The 20,878-nt window shown below is 60.9% G+C and overlaps 1 protein-coding gene across 1 annotated transcript in view; it reads left to right on the forward strand.

The window, feature by feature from the left end:
• Positions 1 to 10,626: 10,626 nt before the first annotated feature.
• NT5DC2 (5'-nucleotidase domain containing 2) overlaps positions 10,627 to 20,878 on the forward strand; it is an 83,553-nt gene continuing 73,301 nt past the window's right edge. Inside the window, exon 1 of the mRNA XM_085863840.1 lies at positions 10,627 to 11,086. Within this exon, the coding sequence (XP_085719966.1) occupies positions 10,867 to 11,086 (220 nt within the window). The 5' untranslated portion in view covers positions 10,627 to 10,866. The remainder of the gene's footprint in view (positions 11,087 to 20,878) is intronic.

The following is a 20,878-nucleotide window of genomic DNA, read 5'->3' on the forward strand; positions in this document are numbered from 1 at the left end:
GTAAGTTCTGTGGTCGTCCAGAAGACGTCAATCTAATTCGTCTACATACGTCTACATAAAGCACGCTACACATAGGTTCAAAGCACGTTACTAATAGGTTAAAAATTAAGTTTCGGGTAACCTAACCATTACCTCGACGTGTTTTGACTTATGAGTAACTTACAAGTAACGTGTGTCCGACGTGTGTCAACGATCGCAGAGCGTGCCGAGAACTTATGCCAGCGTATGCGGAACTTATGAGCCATATGTCGAGTACGTCGTAAAATTTTCAGCATGCTTGAAATTTCACGACGTACTAGACGTACCACGGAATATGACAGCATACTTCATTGTTTTTCAGCGTGCTCCTAACGTATTGTCAGGAACTGATAACTTTGTTGTCAGATCAGGTTAGATCTGTGACCTGCTACAGGTACCATGTAAACCTGTTCCATGGTCGGGTTGTCGGCTACTAAACCGTCTCCCCCATCAGGTTTTCTGGTGAGGAGGGTGTTTGGATATGGACACCCAGCAGGATTAAAAACAAAACCTGTCAAAGGGCGGAGGAGCTCCTTGTGAGCCAACGGCCTTCCATATGTAGTGCCCAACTGTGTCTGTGGACGTCCTCCTGCAGTTGGGTTACTTTTTTATTAGAAGGTTGGTTGCAGGATTTGCACTCCGGCCACCGTAAAACTCTTCATTCCGCAAAACACAAAAACGCAAAAAAATCTGAAAACCCACTCCGTGGGAGTACCTCCTGTGCAGCTTCCCTTCGCAGTGCAGCTCACCGGATGATGGGATTGGGGCAAAGCCTTCGGGACCCCCAATCTTTGATGATAGGAGGGAAACCATGGGGTAACATCCCTGGGTCAGATTGCGGGAGAGTGTGTCGGAGTGGTGCTGAGGTGTCGTCCACCAGACGGCGGTCTCCTTGGGTTAACCTAAGGCGGTCCCTTCGGGTGGGTGCCTGGAATGTCCTATCCCAAAGAGAGGATGATCTCCTGTTTCTGATATCATCTGAGCTCAAGCATTTGGACATCGGGATTGCAGCTCTCTCTAAGGTTCAGAGACCGGATTGCAGCGAGATAATGGTGGGTGGTTAAACCTACTATTGGTCTGGTCGCTCTGATGGTTACCATACCCAAGGAGTTGCTGTAGCTGTGTCCAATAAGCTGACCCCAATGATAATTGAGGTAACACCGGTCAACGAGTGTATTATGAGATTAAGGATTCGTCACACTTGAGGGGTCATTTCCCTGGTCTCTGTTTATGCTCCGACTGAGGCGAGTGATCTCACCGTGAAGGATGCATTCTACGCCATGCTCGAGTCTGTAGTTGATCAATGCCCCAGACGAGATACACTTCTAGTCTTGGAGGATTTCAATGCATCGACTGGAACTGATAGGGATGGTTATGAGGTGTGTGTTGGTCCCCATGGGTCAGGAACTATGAACCAGAATAGCACTAAGTTCCTTGACTTTGCAAGAAGTCATGGACTTAGGGTGGCTGGTTCATGGTTTCAGCGCCCAAAAGCTCATCGCTGGACTTGGTATTCCAACGCTGGCGGTGTGGCAAAGGAGATTGACCATGTCCTCATTGACGGTCGTTGGAGGATGATCCAGAACTGCAGGGTCTACCGGAGTGCTCAGTTCCTCAATACTGACCACAGGCTTGTTGTAACAACTCTAAAGCTGCACCTTAAATCCTGGAGAATGGTACCATCCCAGCCTAGGCTGGATGTTGGCAAGCTCAGGGATGAGAGAGTAGCTAAGGAGTTTGCGAACGGGCTGAGTGGACACTTGGGGGGTCTGGGTGCTTTGGGGGGTCCTGAAGAGTTGTGGAGTGCCTTCAAGACCACCGTCCTTGATGTTGCCGGTGGATGTCTTGGAACTCACTGCAGGGCAAAGAAGAATTTTGTCTCTCAAGGGACATTGGATACCATTGACCAGAGTCACAGGGCCAGGCTGAATGGCAGAGCTGAGCTGTTCAGGGAGCTGAGGTGTAAAACTGTACGTGCACTGAAGGTGGACAAGGAGGCCTATGTGCGAGCAATCTGTGAGGGGGGTAGAGCATCACCTGTGGACAGGTGATTCTCATCCCGCTTACAGGGGAATTCGCGCATTGCGTTCATCCAAGCACATCCCTCGGAGCACTGCAGTTAGAGCAGAGAGTGGTAGGCTCTTGACAGAAGAGTCTGAAGTGAAGGCCCGTTGGGCCGGTTACTTTGAGCGGTTGTACCAGGCTGATCCCCCAGCTGTCGATTTGGGCGTCAAGGGTGTTACAATCCCTGTTGCTGACCCTCGAATCAACTGTGGTCCACTTTCGCTTGTGGAAACATGGGCTGCGGTGAACCGGTTGAAACGGGGCAAAGCTCCAGGGATCTGTGGCATCCATGCTGAACTTCTCAAGGCTGGTGGAAATGCTGAACTCGTGTCGTTGCATGCAGTTTTGTGCTCTGCCTGGAACACAGGCATCATCCCAACTGATTGGAAGAGGGGCTTTGTTGTTCCTCTCTGGAAAGGGAAGGGTGATCGCCAAGACTGCAAGAACTACCGAGGGGTGACGCTGCTCTCAGTGCCCGGCAAGGTTCTTGATGGGGTTCGCCACCATCTGCTTGAGCACCAGCGTCCAGAGCAGTCAGGCTTTACACCAAAGAGGTCAACGATTGACCGTATCCTTGTTCTTCGTGTCCTCACTGAACGCAGATGAGAGTTTCGGCAGGGGCTGCTTGCAGCCGATGTTGATCTCTGTAAAGCGTTCGATTCAGTGAATGAGGATGTCCTCTGGAGGATTCTTGGTCTTCGTGGGGTGGCACCAAAACTGATCGATCTTATGTCTGAAATCTACTCTGGTATTGAGAGTGCTGTGAAGTGTGGTGGTACCATCTCTGACTTATTTCCAGTTGTTACTGGAGTTAGTCAGGGGTGTGTACTGGCCCCCACACTTTTCAGCACTTGTATGGACTGGATTTTAGGGAGGATGTCGGAGAGATCAAGCTGCGGTGCATCGTTTGGGAATGTCAAGATCTCGGACCTTGATTTTGCAGATGATGCAGCCATCTTCGCGGAGACTTTAGATATCTTTTTGGGGCCCTCGAGGTCCTGAATGAGGAGTCGGAGCCGCTGGGATTACAGGTTTCTTGGGTCAAAACTAAGATCTAGGCTTTCGGTGACATCATGGATGCTGCTGTCCTGTCTGTGTCTGTATGTGGTGAGGATGTTGAGGTCGTGGAGAGATTCACTTACCTTGGCAGTGATATTCATGTCTCTGCTGGCTGTGAGTCAGAGGTCAATAGACGTCTGGGTCGGGCCTGGGGAGTCATGGATTCACTGGATCATGGGGTGTGGCGCTGCCGGTACCTGTGCGGGAGGACGAAGGTCCGAGTCTTCAGGTCCTTGGTACTTCCAGTCTTGCTCTATGGATGCGAGACTTGGACTCTGACCAAGGATCTGAGACGGAGACTTAATTCCTTTGGTACCAGGTCTCTTCGTAGAATCCTTGGCTATCGCTGGTCGGATTTTATGTCCAACGAGCGGTTGCTGAGAGAGACTCGGATGAGATTTGTTACCTGCATAGTCTGTGAGCGTCACTTGCGGCTGTATGGACATGTGGCTCGTTTTCCTGACGCTGATCCTGCTCACCAGATTCTCTCAGCGAGGGAGTCTCATGAGTGGAGGAGGCCAGTGGGCCGACCACGTGCCTCATGATTGCAGCAGGTCGACCATCATCTCAAGGAGATGGGGATGGGCCTGGCATCTGCCTGGGGAATGGCCAGTCGGTGGCCCATGGAGTACCGGCGGAAAGTGGATGCAGCGACGTGCTGTTCTGGCACATGCTCCCATACCTGACCTGACCTAACGTATACACAACTTACCCATACCGTCTTCGACGTGTGCCAGCGTTTTAGACACATTTTTCATAGGTCGGCATACGCTGGCTAAATCGTCAAGGTGTGACTGCGATGTTGACACTTCCAATTTTCAGGCGGCTATGATTTAAATCAGTGTGTGGCAGGTTTTTAACAGAGAACGCCACGAGTTCGTCCGTGATACGTGCAGCGCGCTATGCCTAAGTTAAACTATCGTTGGGCATAGGTTGTGAACGCCGACAACAGGCAAAGCATTCATTGGTATAAGTTATCGAGAAGACAACGAAACGTTCTATGCCCGTTACTAATATGTTATGCATACGACCAACACATTATGAATATGACCAAAACTTTTTTTAAAACCTCAAAACTTCAGCGTATGCCAACGTTTTGCATACATTTTTATACGTTGCCATTGCTGGCTAAAACGTCAAGGTGTGACAGCGCTTTAAGGATCTTTTGGGAAGGATATGACCTTTACATAAGGCTTCCCATCATAGTTTCCTCTACAACCAAAGCAGCTGCAACGACGTGGCATATTGTCACCAAAGCAGGAAACAACACAAAGATCCTGTGAGATCACCAGCTGGACAATTTCTGAAAGAGAAACAAACAAAACATACATTACTTCATGATAATAGAAATCAGCAAGTAGGTGCAGTGGGTGCACAATGTCATGTTTTGTCATAGACTTTACAAAAGTTTTCCTCTATGAGTTAGACACAAAAACGGGCAAAAAATACCAAAATGCAGTAATTTGACCTTGAAATATGACCTTTTAACCTTGAAAATGACCTCAGGTGGTGTTGAAAATGACACTATTGAACTCGCCGTCCTCAAAAACCCCTATATGGATCCCGAGATCGTGTCTCTCGCCATTCAAGAAGTCATTTTAGCCCTGGACTCAATTTAATCCTTCAGACTCAAGTTACAAACCCCGAGATTGTGAGGTCCAGTCCATCTCTATAGGAGTCTATGAACTGAACACACTCCAGATTCATGACATCTATCTATATATTCTACACCATGACTTCTTTCAATGAGAAATTTCCTTTGTGGGAATGGGGGAGGAGGGAGGAGAAGGGGGTGGAGTGGGAGTCCGAAGGGAAGGGGTGGAGTGGGAGTCCGAAGTGAAGGGGTGGAGTGGGAGTCCGAAGGGAAGGGGGTGGAGTGGGAGTCCGAAGGGAAGGGGTGGAGTGGGAGTCCGAAGGGAAGCGGTGGAGTGGGAGTCCGAAGGGAAGGGGTGGAGTGGGAGTCCGAAGGGAAGGGGTGGAGTGGGAGTCCGAAGGGAAGGGGTGGAGTGGGAGTCCGAAGGGAAGGGGTGGAGTGGGAGTCCGAAGGGAAGGGGTGGAGTGGGAGTCCGAAGGGAAGGGGTGGAGTGGGAGTCCGAAGGGAAGGGGTGGAGTGGGAGTCCGAAGGGAAGGGGTGGAGTGGGAGTCCGAAGGGAAGGGGTGGAGTGGGAGTCCGAAGGGAAGGGGTGGAGTGGGAGTCCGAAGGGAAGGGGTGGAGTGGGAGTCCGAAGGGAAGGGGTGGAGTGGGAGTCCGAAGGGAAGGGGTGGAGTGAGAGTCTGAAGGGAAGGGTGGAGTGGGAGTCCGAAGGGAAGGGGTGGAGTGGGAGTCCGAAGGGAAGGGGTGGAGTGGGAGTCCGAAGGGAAGGGGTGGAGTGGGAGTCCGAAGGGAAGGGGTGGAGTGGGAGTCCGAAGGGAAGGGGTGGAGTTGGAGTCCGAAGGGAAGGGGTGGAGTGAGAGTTCGAAGGGAAGGGGTGGAGTGAGAGTCCGAAGGGAAGGGGTGGAGTGGGAGTCCGAAGGGAAGGGGTGGAGTTGGAGTCCGAAGGGAAGGGGTGGAGTGAGAGTCCGAAGGGAAGGGGTGGAGTGAGAGTCCGAAGGGAAGGGGTGGAGTGAGAGTCCGAAGGGAAGGGGTGGAGTGGGAGTCCGAAGGGAAGGGGTGAAGTGGGAGTCCGAAGGGAAGGGGTGGAGTGGGAGTCCGAAGGGAAGGGGTGGAGTGGGAGTCCGAAGGGAAGGGGTGGAGTGGGAGTCCGAAGGGAAGGGGTGGAGTGACAGTTCGAAGGGAAGGGGTGGAGTGGGAGTCCAAAGGGAAGGGGTGGAGTGGGAGTTCGAAGGAAAGAAGTGGAGTTGGAATCCGAAGGAAAGAAGTGGAGTTGGAATCCGAAGGGAAGGGGTGGAGTGGGAGTTTGAAGGGAAGGGGTGGAGTGAGAGTCCGAAGGGAAGGGGTGGAGTGGGAGTCCGAAGGGAAGGGGTGGAGTGAGAGTTCGAAGGGAAGGAGTGGAGTGGGAGTTCGATGGGAAGGAGTGGAGTTGGAATCCGAAGGGAAGGGGTGGAGTGGGAGTCCGAAGGGAAGGGGTGGAGTGGGAGTTCGAAGGGAAGGGGTGGAGTGGGAGTCCGAAGGGAAGGGGTGGAGTGAGAGTTCGAAGGGAAGGAGTGGAGTGGGAGTTCGATGGGAAGGAGTGTGTGGTGTAGCGGGCCTGCGGGGGCAGGGCATGATGTGGAGGAGTTGTCGGCGTGATTACGTGCGTGCAAGGGATATCGGAGTGCGCGCCGCCTGAGGCGTTGTAGTGGTTGCTGTAGTCACTGTGGCTTGTAGAGTGCATTGAGTACGCAATAAAGGGGAGTTACGGGCAACGTACGCTCACGCTCCCGCTCGTGCAACAAAGCCAGGTTGAACTGTTTCCCCCGCTCGTGTCTGCCTTCGAAGCACCACTATCACGACACCACCGTTTGGCGACGAGGCTGTTCGGATCGGCGTGTGCATGGTGGTTGGGTTCGGATCGGCAGCAAGTAACTCAGCGCGCCCCGCGCGGTTCGAGGTCTCGGAGGGGCGCCTCGCGAAGAGCGCATCACAGGCTCAGGGCCAGGCATCTCACCAGCATGGCAGAAGGTCGGGGCACGGCGCACGGTCGCGTGCCCGTCTTCGTGGGAGATGACTTCGAATTGTTTTCTGAACAATTGGGCTGCTATTTCCACACGAATGATGTGGATGATGAAGGCAAACGCAAGTCGATCTTGCTCGCCTCGCTGTCGACGGAGCACTACCGACTGTTGAGTGATTTGGTAGCTCCAGATAAGCCCAGTGATGACGGGCTATCGTTTCAGGATATCGTGGAGAAGATGAAGACCCATTTGGCGCCAGAGAAGTCATTGCAGCTCGCTCGGTACCAGTTCGATCACCTCGCGAAGGGTGCGGAGGAGCGCGTTGCAGATTTCGTGGCACGGGTGAAGCATTCGGCCGTGCCTTGCAAGTTTACGGCAGAGGAGCGTCCGGCGCGACTCAGAGATCGTTTTATTTCAGGTCTGCGAGACGTGAAGATGGTGGCAGCCATTCTGCGGGTGAGCGACGTTACATTCGACTCAGCGGTCGGGACTGCGTCGGCTGTCGAACAGACGCTCACGGATGTCCGCGCCATCGCCGGCCAGGACGTAATGAGTAGCTCCAGCTGGGGCATGTCCGCTGATTCCGGGGTCCACGCGATGACCCAGGTGCCCCAGGTCGCGCGCGCGTCTGGCGGTGCGGGCCGGGGGCGCGCGCCGCAGCGCGGCCGCACCGGGAGCTAGGTGGATTTCCAGGGGTGCTGGGGGTGTGGTGGTCCGCACCTGCGACGAGTGTGCCCGTATAAGAACACCGTGTGTTTGCATTGTCACAAGGTGGGATATTTGAAGCGTGTGTGTCGGATGGCGGGGGCCTCCGTTGGGGTCTTAGATGGTGAGGTGCGGGAGGACCCCAGTGACCTGGGGAGCGGCCTGCAGCCGGGGCATAGCGATGCCGGCGGGCCGGAGCAGGAGATGCAACCAATGTTGAGTCTGTTTTCGATTGGTCCGGAGGTGACAAGACCAATCACGGTGGAAGTCGAGGTGAATGGCGAGCCGACCGTGTTTTACGTTGACACCGGGGCGGCAGTGTCGGTCATGGGCGAGCGGGCGGCTCGTAGTCTTCGCGGTGTTCGCCTGGTCAAGACGACCTTGTCGCTGTGCACGTACACCGGCGAAGCGATTGCACCGTTTGCGGTGGCCGACGTCTCGGTGGTCTGCCGAGGTCGGAGCGCCCTACTCTCGGTGTTTGTGGTACGAGGGGAGGGGCCCGCCCTTTTGGGTCGGGACTGGTTGGCGTACCTCGAGCTGGATCTCCAGTTCGTACCTCCAGGTGCGCCGGTGCTTCCTTCGAGACCCGAGGGCGAGGTTCTGGCGGCAGGAGCCGCATCGATGCAACGGGAGCGGCCGTTCGTTGCTTCCTGCAACGATGATCTGCGGTTCGGGAGCAACGGGAGCCGTGCCAGCTCTCGCGCTGAGCTCTCGCGCTTCGGCTGCGCTCATGATGCAAGGCCCGCCTGTGTTGTTCAGGCGGTGTCGACGGGGAGTTGCAGCGAGCCCGTCGCGTTCAAGAAGTTCGCGGATCGCGACTGTCGACGGCAAGCAGGTCATTGCAACGTCGCGACGACAGCCGGGAGACGGACATGTGATGTGGTTCATGGGTTGCTGTTCATTGCGTATTTGATTTTCATTGCTCAAGTGATGCAGTTTAACGTTGTTGGAATAAATGCCGGCAGTTCAGGTGTGAGAATATGTTTGGCTGGGATCAATCGATGGGATTTTCGTGATAACGGATGTGGTGTGAAGGCTTTGGGAGCGATTGTGGAAAATAAAGAGGTTTTATTGGCCTCCCGCTGCCACGGGCCACGGGTTGTTACTTTGTCATGTGCGGGGGTTTTATCGGAAAAAACGCGCTGTACGGAAAAAGGAGTTTGCAATTGCACAGATGATGTTCTTATTGATTTATGATGAGCCTGAGTTTGATGTGTGGTTTGTATGGAATTGCTACCGTCTGATTGCCGTGTGGGTCTCAGAGATCGACTCGGAGCCGGGGCTAGTTCGCTGTTCAGCGTTACCCCCACCTCTGATTTCGGCAAGGTCAGACGTGCCTGGCGCCTGGGGCGCAACACTCTGTTCTCGCCCGAGGCCGTTTGGACGTACGTTGGAATCTCAACTGATTGTAGTGCGTGGGTTGTTGTGGGGTATTTGTTGCGTCCAGCCGACGGCGCTGTTCAGCGTCCCCACCCAAGGTCAGTCGGGTTTGGCAGTGACGCCACAGTTTCCAGACAGCGGCCTTCCGGCCTCGGAATGTTTATCTGCTTCAGGTCTGGCTGGGGGAGATGTGCCGCCTTGTCGGCCGGAGGCGTTTGATGGTGCCGGGGGAGGTTTGCTCGGGAGGTCGCCGCGACCTCGCCGGAGGGCGTGTAAGTATGAGCCGCCTGGGGGCGCTTTTGCTGCGTAGTGATGCTGTGCTTCTCGCCTTGCTGCTTGATATCTGTAACGCGGTCAGAGTTTTTGTGGGTTCATTGGGCAACTCAGTCTTCGGGACCTGGCCGTTGCAGCTCCACTCGCTCGCATCGACACGTTATATGGTGTGATGTGCCTATGCTTTTTCTTTTTGAGGCTATTATCGTTTTTGGTATCTTATCTGCTTTTATATCGTGGTATCCTATGCTGCTTCTGGTTATTATGATGATGGTCATTTAATAATCATAGTTTTAGGAGGGAGGAGTGTGGTGTAGCGGGCCTGCGGGGGCAGGGCATGATGTGGAGGAGTGGTCGGCGTGATCACGTGCGTGCAAGGGATATAGGAGTGCGCGCCGCCTGAGGTGTTGTAGTGGTTGCTGTAGTCGCTGTGGCTTGTAGAGTGCATTGAGTACGCAATAAAGGGGAGTTACGGGCAACGTATGCTCACGCTCCCGCTCGTGCAACAAAGCCGGGTTGGACTGTTTCCCCCGCTCGTGTCTGCCTTCGAAGCACCACTATCACGACACCACAGAGTGGAGTTGGAATCCGAAGGGAAGGGGTGGAGTGGGAATCCGAAGGGAAGGGGTGGAGTGAGAGTTCGAAGGGAAGGGGTGGAGTTGGAGTCCGAAGGGAAGGGGTGGAGTGAGAGTCCGAAGGGAAGGGGTGGAGTGAGAGTCCGAAGGGAAGGGGTGGAGTGGGAATCTGGAGGGAGTGGTATGGGTGGGATGAGGGTCCCGGTGTTGTCCAGAAATGGATTCTTCACGTGGATTGATTTACAGCTTGACTGCATCAATAAACCTCTTCCACACAATCACTTAATACAATTGTGATCTGGAACTTTGGTTCCACCAACACTGTCAAGGCTCAAGCCGACAAGCCTCGTCTTATTCTATGACAGATGCCTCCACGACACTTACAGGGAGGTTATTCCATTTATCATGGTCCACTCTGGCGAAGAACCAAATCAAAAAAATAATAAATAAATACAGGAATCTGTAGAAAAAAAAATTAAAATTCCTTCCAACACGTTGTGAAGCAAAAACATACCACGTGTTCGGTTGCCATGACAATTTCCGGCCAAAGCACGTTGCGTCATCGCGTCGCCTCAACAATGGCGCAAATTTTTCATGCGTTCCTTCTGAGATATCCAGGAGTGTGAACAACTACCAAATTTCCTGTCGTGTACTCGCCGAGTGGCTAAAACACTCAAGCAAGCTCTCCATTCGAAACCGTTGATAAGGAACGGCTGGCTTGACAAGCGGTAACTCGCTGCGTGGCGAACTGAACACACCTTCGGTGCGGAGCTTCAAGTTGCACATCTCATCTTTTGCAAAATAAATCGCAATACAAAACCACACAAACCCTAACCCAATAAACCACAACCACAACCACAACCACAACAACAACAACAACAACCACAACAACAACAACAAGCGTGCCATCGTTCGCTGTCCAACCAATGAGGAGAAAGCAAAGGCGGGGTTAACAACTTGATTGACAGTTGAGAGGTGAGGAGGAGGGCAAGGAACGTTTTGTTTATTGGGTTTTGCTCCAACGTCGTTGTAAACGTGAGAGCCGCTTGTGAAACGACGTCCCCGGTTGTTTATTTCAGTTGCCTTGTTCGAGCGTCCATTGCTCCGTTCGTTTTTCGACGACGCTTGTGCGTTACTCGGCGTTCCTTCATCCCGATTCTTCGTCTTCTGTGCTGATCTCGTTGAACGCGGAGCGGCCATGTCGTTCTTCGCCGCCAGTCGTGGCCTGGCCAGACGCCTCCTGCTGACACAGCGGGCCCTGTGCACGGAGTCGCAAGCGATTCCAGTAAGCGTCGAGTCCGGGGCCGCCGTGGGACCCGCTCAAACAAAGCGGAGCCGCAAGACGGGCCAGGCCGGACGGCAGGACATCAAGTCGTACCTGTGGGCACGTTACACCGAGGCGAAGAAACTCGTTACAGGTGTGAAGTTTGTTTGTCTCGGTGTTTGGGGTGGCTAGGGGGATGGCTCTGGGCGGGGAGGATTGCAGCTGGGTGGTCTGGGAGGGAGGTGCCCCACCCCACCCCCACCCACCCCCACCACCACCACCACCCCACCCCCACCCCCACCCACCCCCACCACCACACCACCACCCCACCCACCCCCACCACCACCCCACCCACCCCCACCACCACCCCACCCCCACCACCAATCCACCACCACCACCAACCCACCACCACCATCACCCCACCCACACCCACACCCACCCCCACCACCACCCCACCCACACCCACCCACACCTCCACCCACACCCCCACCCCCACGCCCGTACCCGCATCCACCCCCACGCCCGTACCCGCATCCACCCCCACGCCCGTACCCGCATCCGCCCACACGCCCGTACCCGCATCCGCCCCCACGCCCGTACCCGCATCCGCCCCCACGCCCGTACCCGCATCCGCCCCACGCCCGTACCCGCATCCGCCCCACGCCCGTACCCGCATCCGCCCCACGCCCGTACCCGCATCCGCCCCACGCCCGTACCCGCATCCGCCCCACGCCCGTACCCGCATCCGCCCCACGCCCGTACCCGCATCCGCCCCACGCCCGTACCCGCATCCGCCCCCACGCCCGTACCCGCATCCGCCCCACGCCCGTACCCGCATCCGCCCCCACGCCCGTACCCGCATCCGCCCCACGCCCGTACCCGCATCCGCCCCCACGCCCGTACCCGCATCCGCCCCACGCCCGTACCCGCATCCGCCCCACGCCCGTACCCGCATCCGCCCCACGCCCGTACCCGCATCCGCCCCACGCCCGTACCCGCATCCGCCCCCACGCCCGTACCCGCATCCGCCCCCACGCCCGCACCCGCATCCGCCCCACGCCCGTACCCGCATCCGCCCCACGCCCGTACCCGCATCCGCCCCACGCCCGTACCCGCATCCGCCCCACGCCCGTACCCGCATCCGCCCCACGCCCGTACCCGCATCCGCCCCCACGCCCGTACCCGCATCCGCCCCACGCCCGTACCCGCATCCGCCCCCACGCCCGTACCCGCATCCGCCCCACGCCCGTACCCGCATCCGCCCCACGCCCGTACCCGCATCCGCCCCACGCCCGTACCCGCATCCGCCCCACGCCCGTACCCGCATCCGCCCCACGCCCGTACCCGCATCCGCCCCCACGCCCGTACCCGCATCCCCCCCCACGCCCGTACCCGCATCCGCCCCCACGCCCGTACCCGCATCCGCCCCACGCCCGTACCCGCATCCGCCCCCACGCCCGTACCCGCACCCGCCCCCACGCCCGTACCCGCATCCGCCCCCGCGCCCGTACCCGCATCCGCCCCCACGCCCGTACCCGCACCCGCCCCCACGCCCGTACCCGCATCCGCCCCCACGCCCGTACCCGCATCCGCCCCACGCCCGTACCCGCATCCGCCCCACGCCCGTACCCGCATCCGCCCCCACGCCCGTACCCGCATCCGCCCCACGCCCGTACCCGCATCCGCCCCCACGCCCGTACCCGCATCCGCCCCACGCCCGTACCCGCATCCGCCCCACGCCCGTACCCGCATCCGCCCCACGCCCGTACCCGCATCCGCCCCACGCCCGTACCCGCATCCGCCCCCACGCCCGTACCCGCATCCGCCCCACGCCCGTACCCGCATCCGCCCCCACGCCCGTACCCGCATCCGCCCCACGCCCGTACCCGCATCCGCCCCACGCCCGTACCCGCATCCGCCCCCACGCCCGTACCCGCATCCGCCCCACGCCCGTACCCGCATCCGCCCGTACCCGCATCCGCCCCCACGCCCGTACCCGCATCCGCCCGTACCCGCATCCGCCCCCACGCCCGTACCCGCATCCGCCCGTACCCGCATCCGCCCCCACGCCCGTACCCGCATCCGCCCGTACCCGCATCCGCCCCCACGCCCGTACCCGCATCCGCCCCACGCCCGTACCCGCATCCGCCCCACCCCCTACCCCCGTACCCGCATCCGCCCCACCCCCTACCCCCATACCCGCATCCGCCCCAACCCATACCCCCATACCCCCATACCCCCATACCCCCATACCCGCATACCCGCATCCACATCCACCCCCACCCCCATACCCGCATACCCGCATCCACATCCACCCCCACCCCCATACCCGCATACCCGCATCCACATCCACCCCCACCCCCATACCCGCATACGCGCATCCACATCCACCCCCACCCCCATACCCGCATACCCGCATCCACATCCACCCCCACCCCCATACCCGCATACCCGCATCCACATCCACCCCCACCCCCATACCCGCATACCCGCATCCACATCCACCCCCACCCCCATACCCGCATACCCGCATCCACATCCACCCCCACCCCCATACCCGCATACCCGCATCCACATCCACCCCCACCCCCATACCCGCATACCCGCATCCACATCCACCCCCACCCCCATACCCGTATACCCGCATCCACATCCACCCCCACCCCCATACCCGCATACCCGCATCCACCCCCACCCCCATACCCCCATACCCGCATACCCCCATACCCCCATACCCGCATACCCGCATCCACATCCACCCCCACCCCCATACCCGCATACCCGCATCCACATCCACCCCCACCCCCATACCCGCATACCCGCATCCACATCCACCCCCACCCCCATACCCGCATACCCGCATCCACATCCACCCCCACCCCCATACCCGCATATCCACATCCACCCCCACCCCCATACCCGCATACCCGCATCCACATCCACCCCCACCCCCATACCCGCATACCCGCATCCACATCCACCCCCACCCCCATACCCGCATACCCGCATCCACATCCACCCCCACACCCGCATACCCGCATCCACATCCACCCCCACCCCCATACCCCCATACCCCCATACCCGCATACCCGCATCCACATCCACACCCGCATCCACATCCACATCCACCCCCACCCGCATACCCGCATAGCCGCATCCACATCCACCCCCACCCCCATACCCGCATACCCGCATCCACATCCACCCCCACCCCCATACCCGCATACCCGCATCCACATCCACCCCCACCCCCATACCCGCATACCCGCATCCACATCCACCCCCACCCCCATACCCGCATACCCGCATCCACATCCACCCCCACACCCGCATACCCGCATCCACATCCACCCCCACCCCCATACCCCCATACCCCCATACCCGCATACCCGCATCCACATCCACACCCGCATCCGCATCCACATCCACATCCACCCCCACCCCCATACCCGCATACCCGCATGCCCGCATAGCCGCATCCACATCCGCCCCCATACCCACATCCGCCCCACCCCCATACCCACATCCACATCCACCCCCATATTCACATCCACATCCACCCCCATATTCACATCCACATCCACCCCCATACCCACATCCACCCCACCCCCATACCCACATCCACCCCACCCCCATACTCACATCCACCCCACCCCCATACCCACATCCACCCCACCCCCATACCCACATCCCCCCACCCCCATACCCACATCCCCCCACCCCCATACCCACATCCCCCCACCCCCATACCCACATCCACCCCCACCCCCATACCCACATCCACCCCCATACCCACATCCACCCCCACCCCCATACCCACATCCACCCCCACCCCCATACCCACATCCACCCCCACCCCCATACCCACATCCACCCCCACCCCCATACCCACATCCACCCCCACCCCCATACCCACATCCACCCCCACCCCCATACCCACATCCACCCCCACCCCCATACCCACATCCACCCCCACCCCCATACCCACATCCACCCCCACCCCCATATCCACATCCACCCCCACCCCCATATCCACATCCACCCCCACCCCCATACCCACATCCCCCCACCCCCATACCCACATCCCCCCACCCCCATACCCACATCCCCCACCCCCATACCCACATCCCCCACCCCCATACCCATATCCCCCACCCCCATACCCACATCCCCCACCCCCATACCCACATCCACCCCCACCCCCATACCCACATCCACCCCCACCCCCATACCCACATCCACCCCCACCCCCATACCCACATCCACCCCCACCCCCATACCCACATCCACCCCACCCCCATACCCAAATCCACCCCCACCCCCATACCCACATCCACCCCCACCCCCATACCCACATCCACCCCCACCCCCATCCCCACATCCACCCCCACCCCCATACCCACATCCACCCCCACCCCCATCCCCACATCCACCCCCACCCCCATCCCCACATCCACCCCCACCCCCATACCCACATCCACCCCCACCCCCATACCCACATCCACCCCCACCCCCATACCCACATCCACCCCACCCCCATACCCACATCCACCCCCACCCCCATACCCACATCCACCCCCACCCCCATACCCACATCCACCCCACCCCCACCCCCATACCCACATCCACCCCCATACCCACATCCACCCCCACCCCCATACCCACATCCACCCCCACCCCCATACCCACATCCACCCCCACCCCCATACCCACATCCACCCCCACCCCCATACCCATATCCACCCCCACCCCCATACCCACATCCACCCCCACCCCCATACCCACATCCACCCCCACCCCCATACCCACATCCACCCCACCCCCATACCCACATCCACCCCACCCCCATACCCACATCCACCCCACCCCCATACCCACATCCACCCCACCCCCATACCCACATCCACCCCACCCCCATACCCACATCCACCCCCACCCCCATACCCACATCCACCCCCACCCCCATACCCACATCCACCCCCACCCCCATACCCACATCCACCCCCACCCCCATACCCACATCCACCCCCACCCCCATACCCACATCCACCCCCACCCCCATACCCACATCCACCCCCACCCCCATACCCACATCCACCCCCACCCCCATACCCACATCCACCCCCACCCCCATACCCACATCCACCCCCACCCCATACCCACATCCACCCCCACCCCATACCCACATCCACCCCCACCCCCATACCCACATCCACCCCCACCCCCATACCCACATCCACCCCCACCCCCATACCCACATCCACCCCCACCCCCATACCCACATCCACCCCCACCCCCATACCCACATCCACCCCCACCCCCATACCCACATCCACCCCCACCCCCATACCCACATCCACCCCCACCCCCATACCCACATCCACCCCCACCCCCATACCCACATCCACCCCCACCCCCATACCCACATCCACCCCCACCCCCATACCCACATCCACCCCCACCCCCATACCCACATCCACCCCCACCCCCATACCCACATCCACCCCCACCCCCATACCCACATCCACCCCCACCCCCATACCCACATCCACCCCCACCCCCATACCCACATCCACCCCCACCCCCATACCCACATCCACCCCCACCCCCATACCCACATCCACCCCCACCCCCATACCCACATCCACCCCCACCCCCATACCCACATCCACCCCCACCCCCATACCCACATCCACCCCCACCCCCATACCCACATCCACCCCCACCCCCATACCCACATCCACCCCCACCCCCATACCCACATCCACCCCCACCCCCATACCCACATCCACCCCCACCCCCATACCCACATCCACCCCCACCCCCATACCCACATCCACCCCCACCCCCATACCCACATCCACCCCACCCCCATACCCACATCCACCCCCACCCCCATACCCACATCCACCCCCACCCCCATACCCACATCCACCCCCACCCCCATACCCACATCCACCCCCACCCCCATACCCACATCCACCCCCACCCCCATACCCACATCCACCCCCACCCCCATACCCACATCCACCCCCACCCCCATACCCACATCCACCCCCACCCCCATACCCACATCCACCCCCACCCCCATACCCACATCCACCCCCACCCCCATACCCACATCCACCCCCACCCCCATACCCACATCCACCCCCACCCCCATACCCACATCCCCCCACCCCCATACCCACATCCCCCCACCCCCATACCCACATCCCCCCACCCCCATACCCACATCCCCCCACCCCCATACCCACATCCACCCCCACCCCCATACCCACATCCACCCCCACCCCCATACCCACATCCACCCCCACCCCCATACCCACATCCACCCCCACCCCCATACCCACATCCACCCCCACCCCCATACCCACATCCACCCCCACCCCCATACCCACATCCACCCCCACCCCCATACCCACATCCACCCCCACCCCCATCCCCACATCCACCCCCACCCCCATCCCCACATCCACCCCCACCCCCATACCCACATCCACCCCCACCCCCATACCCACATCCACCCCCACCCCCATACCCACATCCACCCCACCCCCATACCCACATCCACCCCCACCCCCATACCCACATCCACCCCCACCCCCATCCCCACATCCACCCCCACCCCCATACCCACATCCACCCCCACCCCCATCCCCACATCCACCCCCACCCCCATACCCACATCCACCCCCACCCCCATACCCACATCCACCCCACCCCCATACCCACATCCACCCCCACCCCCATACCCACATCCACCCCACCCCCACCCCCATACCCACATCCACCCCCATACCCACATCCACCCCCACCCCCATACCCACATCCACCCCACCCCCATACCCAAATCCACCCCCACCCCCATACCCACATCCACCCCCACCCCCATACCCACATCCACCCCCACCCCCATCCCCACATCCACCCCCACCCCCATACCCACATCCACCCCCACCCCCATACCCACATCCACCCCCACCCCCATACCCACATCCACCCCACCCCCATACCCACATCCACCCCACCCCCATACCCACATCCACCCCACCCCCATACCCACATCCACCCCACCCCCATACCCACATCCACCCCCACCCCCATACCCACATCCACCCCCACCCCCATACCCACATCCACCCCCACCCCCATACCCACATCCACCCCCACCCCCATACCCACATCCACCCCCACCCCCATACCCACATCCACCCCCACCCCCATACCCACATCCACCCCCACCCCCATACCCACATCCACCCCCACCCCCATACCCACATCCACCCCCACCCCCATACCCACATCCACCCCCACCCCCATACCCACATCCACCCCCACCCCCATACCCACATCCACCCCCACCCCCATACCCACATCCACCCCCACCCCCATACCCACATCCACCCCCACCCCCATACCCACATCCACCCCCACCCCCATACCCACATCCACCCCCACCCCCATACCCACATCCACCCCCACCCCCATACCCACATCCACCCCCACCCCCGTACCCACATCCACCCCCACCCCCGTACTCCACATCCACCCCCACCCCCGTACCCACATCCACCCCCACCCCCGTACCCACATCCACCCCCACCCCCGTACCCACATCCACCCCCACCCCCGTACCCACATCCACCCCCACCCCCGTACCCACATCCACCCCCACCCCCGTACCCACATCCACCCCCACCCCCGTACCCACATCCACCCCCACCCCCGTACCCACATCCACCCCCACCCCCATACCCACATCCACCCCCACCCCCATCCCCACATCCACCCCCACCCCCATCCCCACATCCACCCCCACCCCCATACCCACATCCACCCCCACCCCCATACCCACATCCACCCCCACCCCCATACCCACATCCACCCCACCCCCATACCCAAATCCACCCCCACCCCCATACCCACATCCACCCCCACCCCCATACCCACATCCACCCCCACCCCCATCCCCACATCCACCCCCACCCCCATACCCACATCCACCCCCACCCCCATCCCCACATCCACCCCCACCCCCATACCCACATCCACCCCCACCCCCATACCCACATCCACCCCCACCCCCATACCCACATCCACCCCACCCCCATACCCACATCCACCCCCACCCCCATACCCACATCCACCCCACCCCCACCCCCATACCCACATCCACCCCCATACCCACATCCACCCCCACCCCCATACCCACATCCACCCCACCCCCATACCCAAATCCACCCCCACCCCCATACCCACATCCACCCCCACCCCCATACCCACATCCACCCCCACCCCCATCCCCACATCCACCCCCACCCCCATACCCACATCCACCCCCACCCCCATACCCACATCCACCCCCACCCCCATACCCACATCCACCCCACCCCCATACCCACATCCACCCCACCCCCATACCCACATCCACCCCACCCCCATACCCACATCCACCCCACCCCCATACCCACATCCACCCCCACCCCCATACCCACATCCACCCCCACCCCCATACCCACATCCACCCCCACCCCCATACCCACATCCACCCCCACCCCCATACCCACATCCACCCCCACCCCCATACCCACATCCACCCCCACCCCCATACCCACATCCACCCCCACCCCCATACCCACATCCACCCCCACCCCCATACCCACATCCACCCCCACCCCCATACCCACATCCACCCCCACCCCCATACCCACATCCACCCCCACCCCCATACCCACATCCACCCCCACCCCCATACCCACATCCACCCCCACCCCCATACCCACATCCACCCCCACCCCCATACCCACATCCACCCCCACCCCCATACCCACATCCACCCCCACCCCCATACCCACATCCACCCCCACCCCCATACCCACATCCACCCCCACCCCCGTACCCACATCCACCCCCACCCCCGTACCCACATCCACCCCCACCCCCGTACCCACATCCACCCCCACCCCCGTACCCACATCCACCCCCACCCCCGTACCCACATCCACCCCCACCCCCGTACCCACATCCACCCCCACCCCCGTACCCACATCCACCCCCACCCCCGTACCCACATCCACCCCCACCCCCGTACCCACATCCACCCCCACCCCCGTACCCACATCCACCCCCACCCCCGTACCCACATCCACCCCCACCCCCGTACCCACATCCACCCCCACCCCCGTACCCACATCCACCCCCACCCCGTACCCACATCCACCCCCACCCCCGTACCCACATCCACCCCCACCCCCGTACCCACATCCACCCCCACCCCCGTACCCACATCCACCCCCACCCCCGTACCCACATCCACCCCCACCCCCGTACCCACATCCACCCCCACCCCCGTACCCACATCCACCCCCACCCCCGTACCCACATCCACCCCCACCCCCGTACCCACATCCCCCCACCCCCGTACCCACATCCCCCACCCCCATACCCACATCCCCCCACCCCCATACCCACATCCCCCACCCCCATACCCACATCCCCCACCCCCATACCCACATCCCCCACCCCCATACCCACATCCCCCACCCCCATACCCACATCCACCCCACCCCCATACCCACATCCACCCCCACCCCCATACCCACATCCACCCCCACCCCCATCCCCACATCCACCCCCACCCCCATACCCACATCCACCCCCACCCCCATACCCACATCCACCCCCACCCCCATCCCCACATCCACCCCACCCCCATACCCACATCCACCCCCACCCCCATACCCACATCCACCCCCACCCCCATACCCACATCCACCCCCACCCCCATACCCACATCCACCCCCACCCCCACCCCCATACCCACATCCACCCCCACCCCCATACCCACATCCACCCCCACCCCCATACCCACATCCACCCCCACCCCCATACCCACATCCACCCCCACCCCCATACCCACATCCACCCCCACCCCCATACCCAC

Source organism: Eptatretus burgeri, chromosome 18, assembly GCF_056783735.1.
Source record: "Eptatretus burgeri isolate ZD-2024b chromosome 18, Ebu_testis_v1, whole genome shotgun sequence".
NCBI classification, from domain to species: Eukaryota; Metazoa; Chordata; class Myxini; order Myxiniformes; family Myxinidae; genus Eptatretus; species Eptatretus burgeri.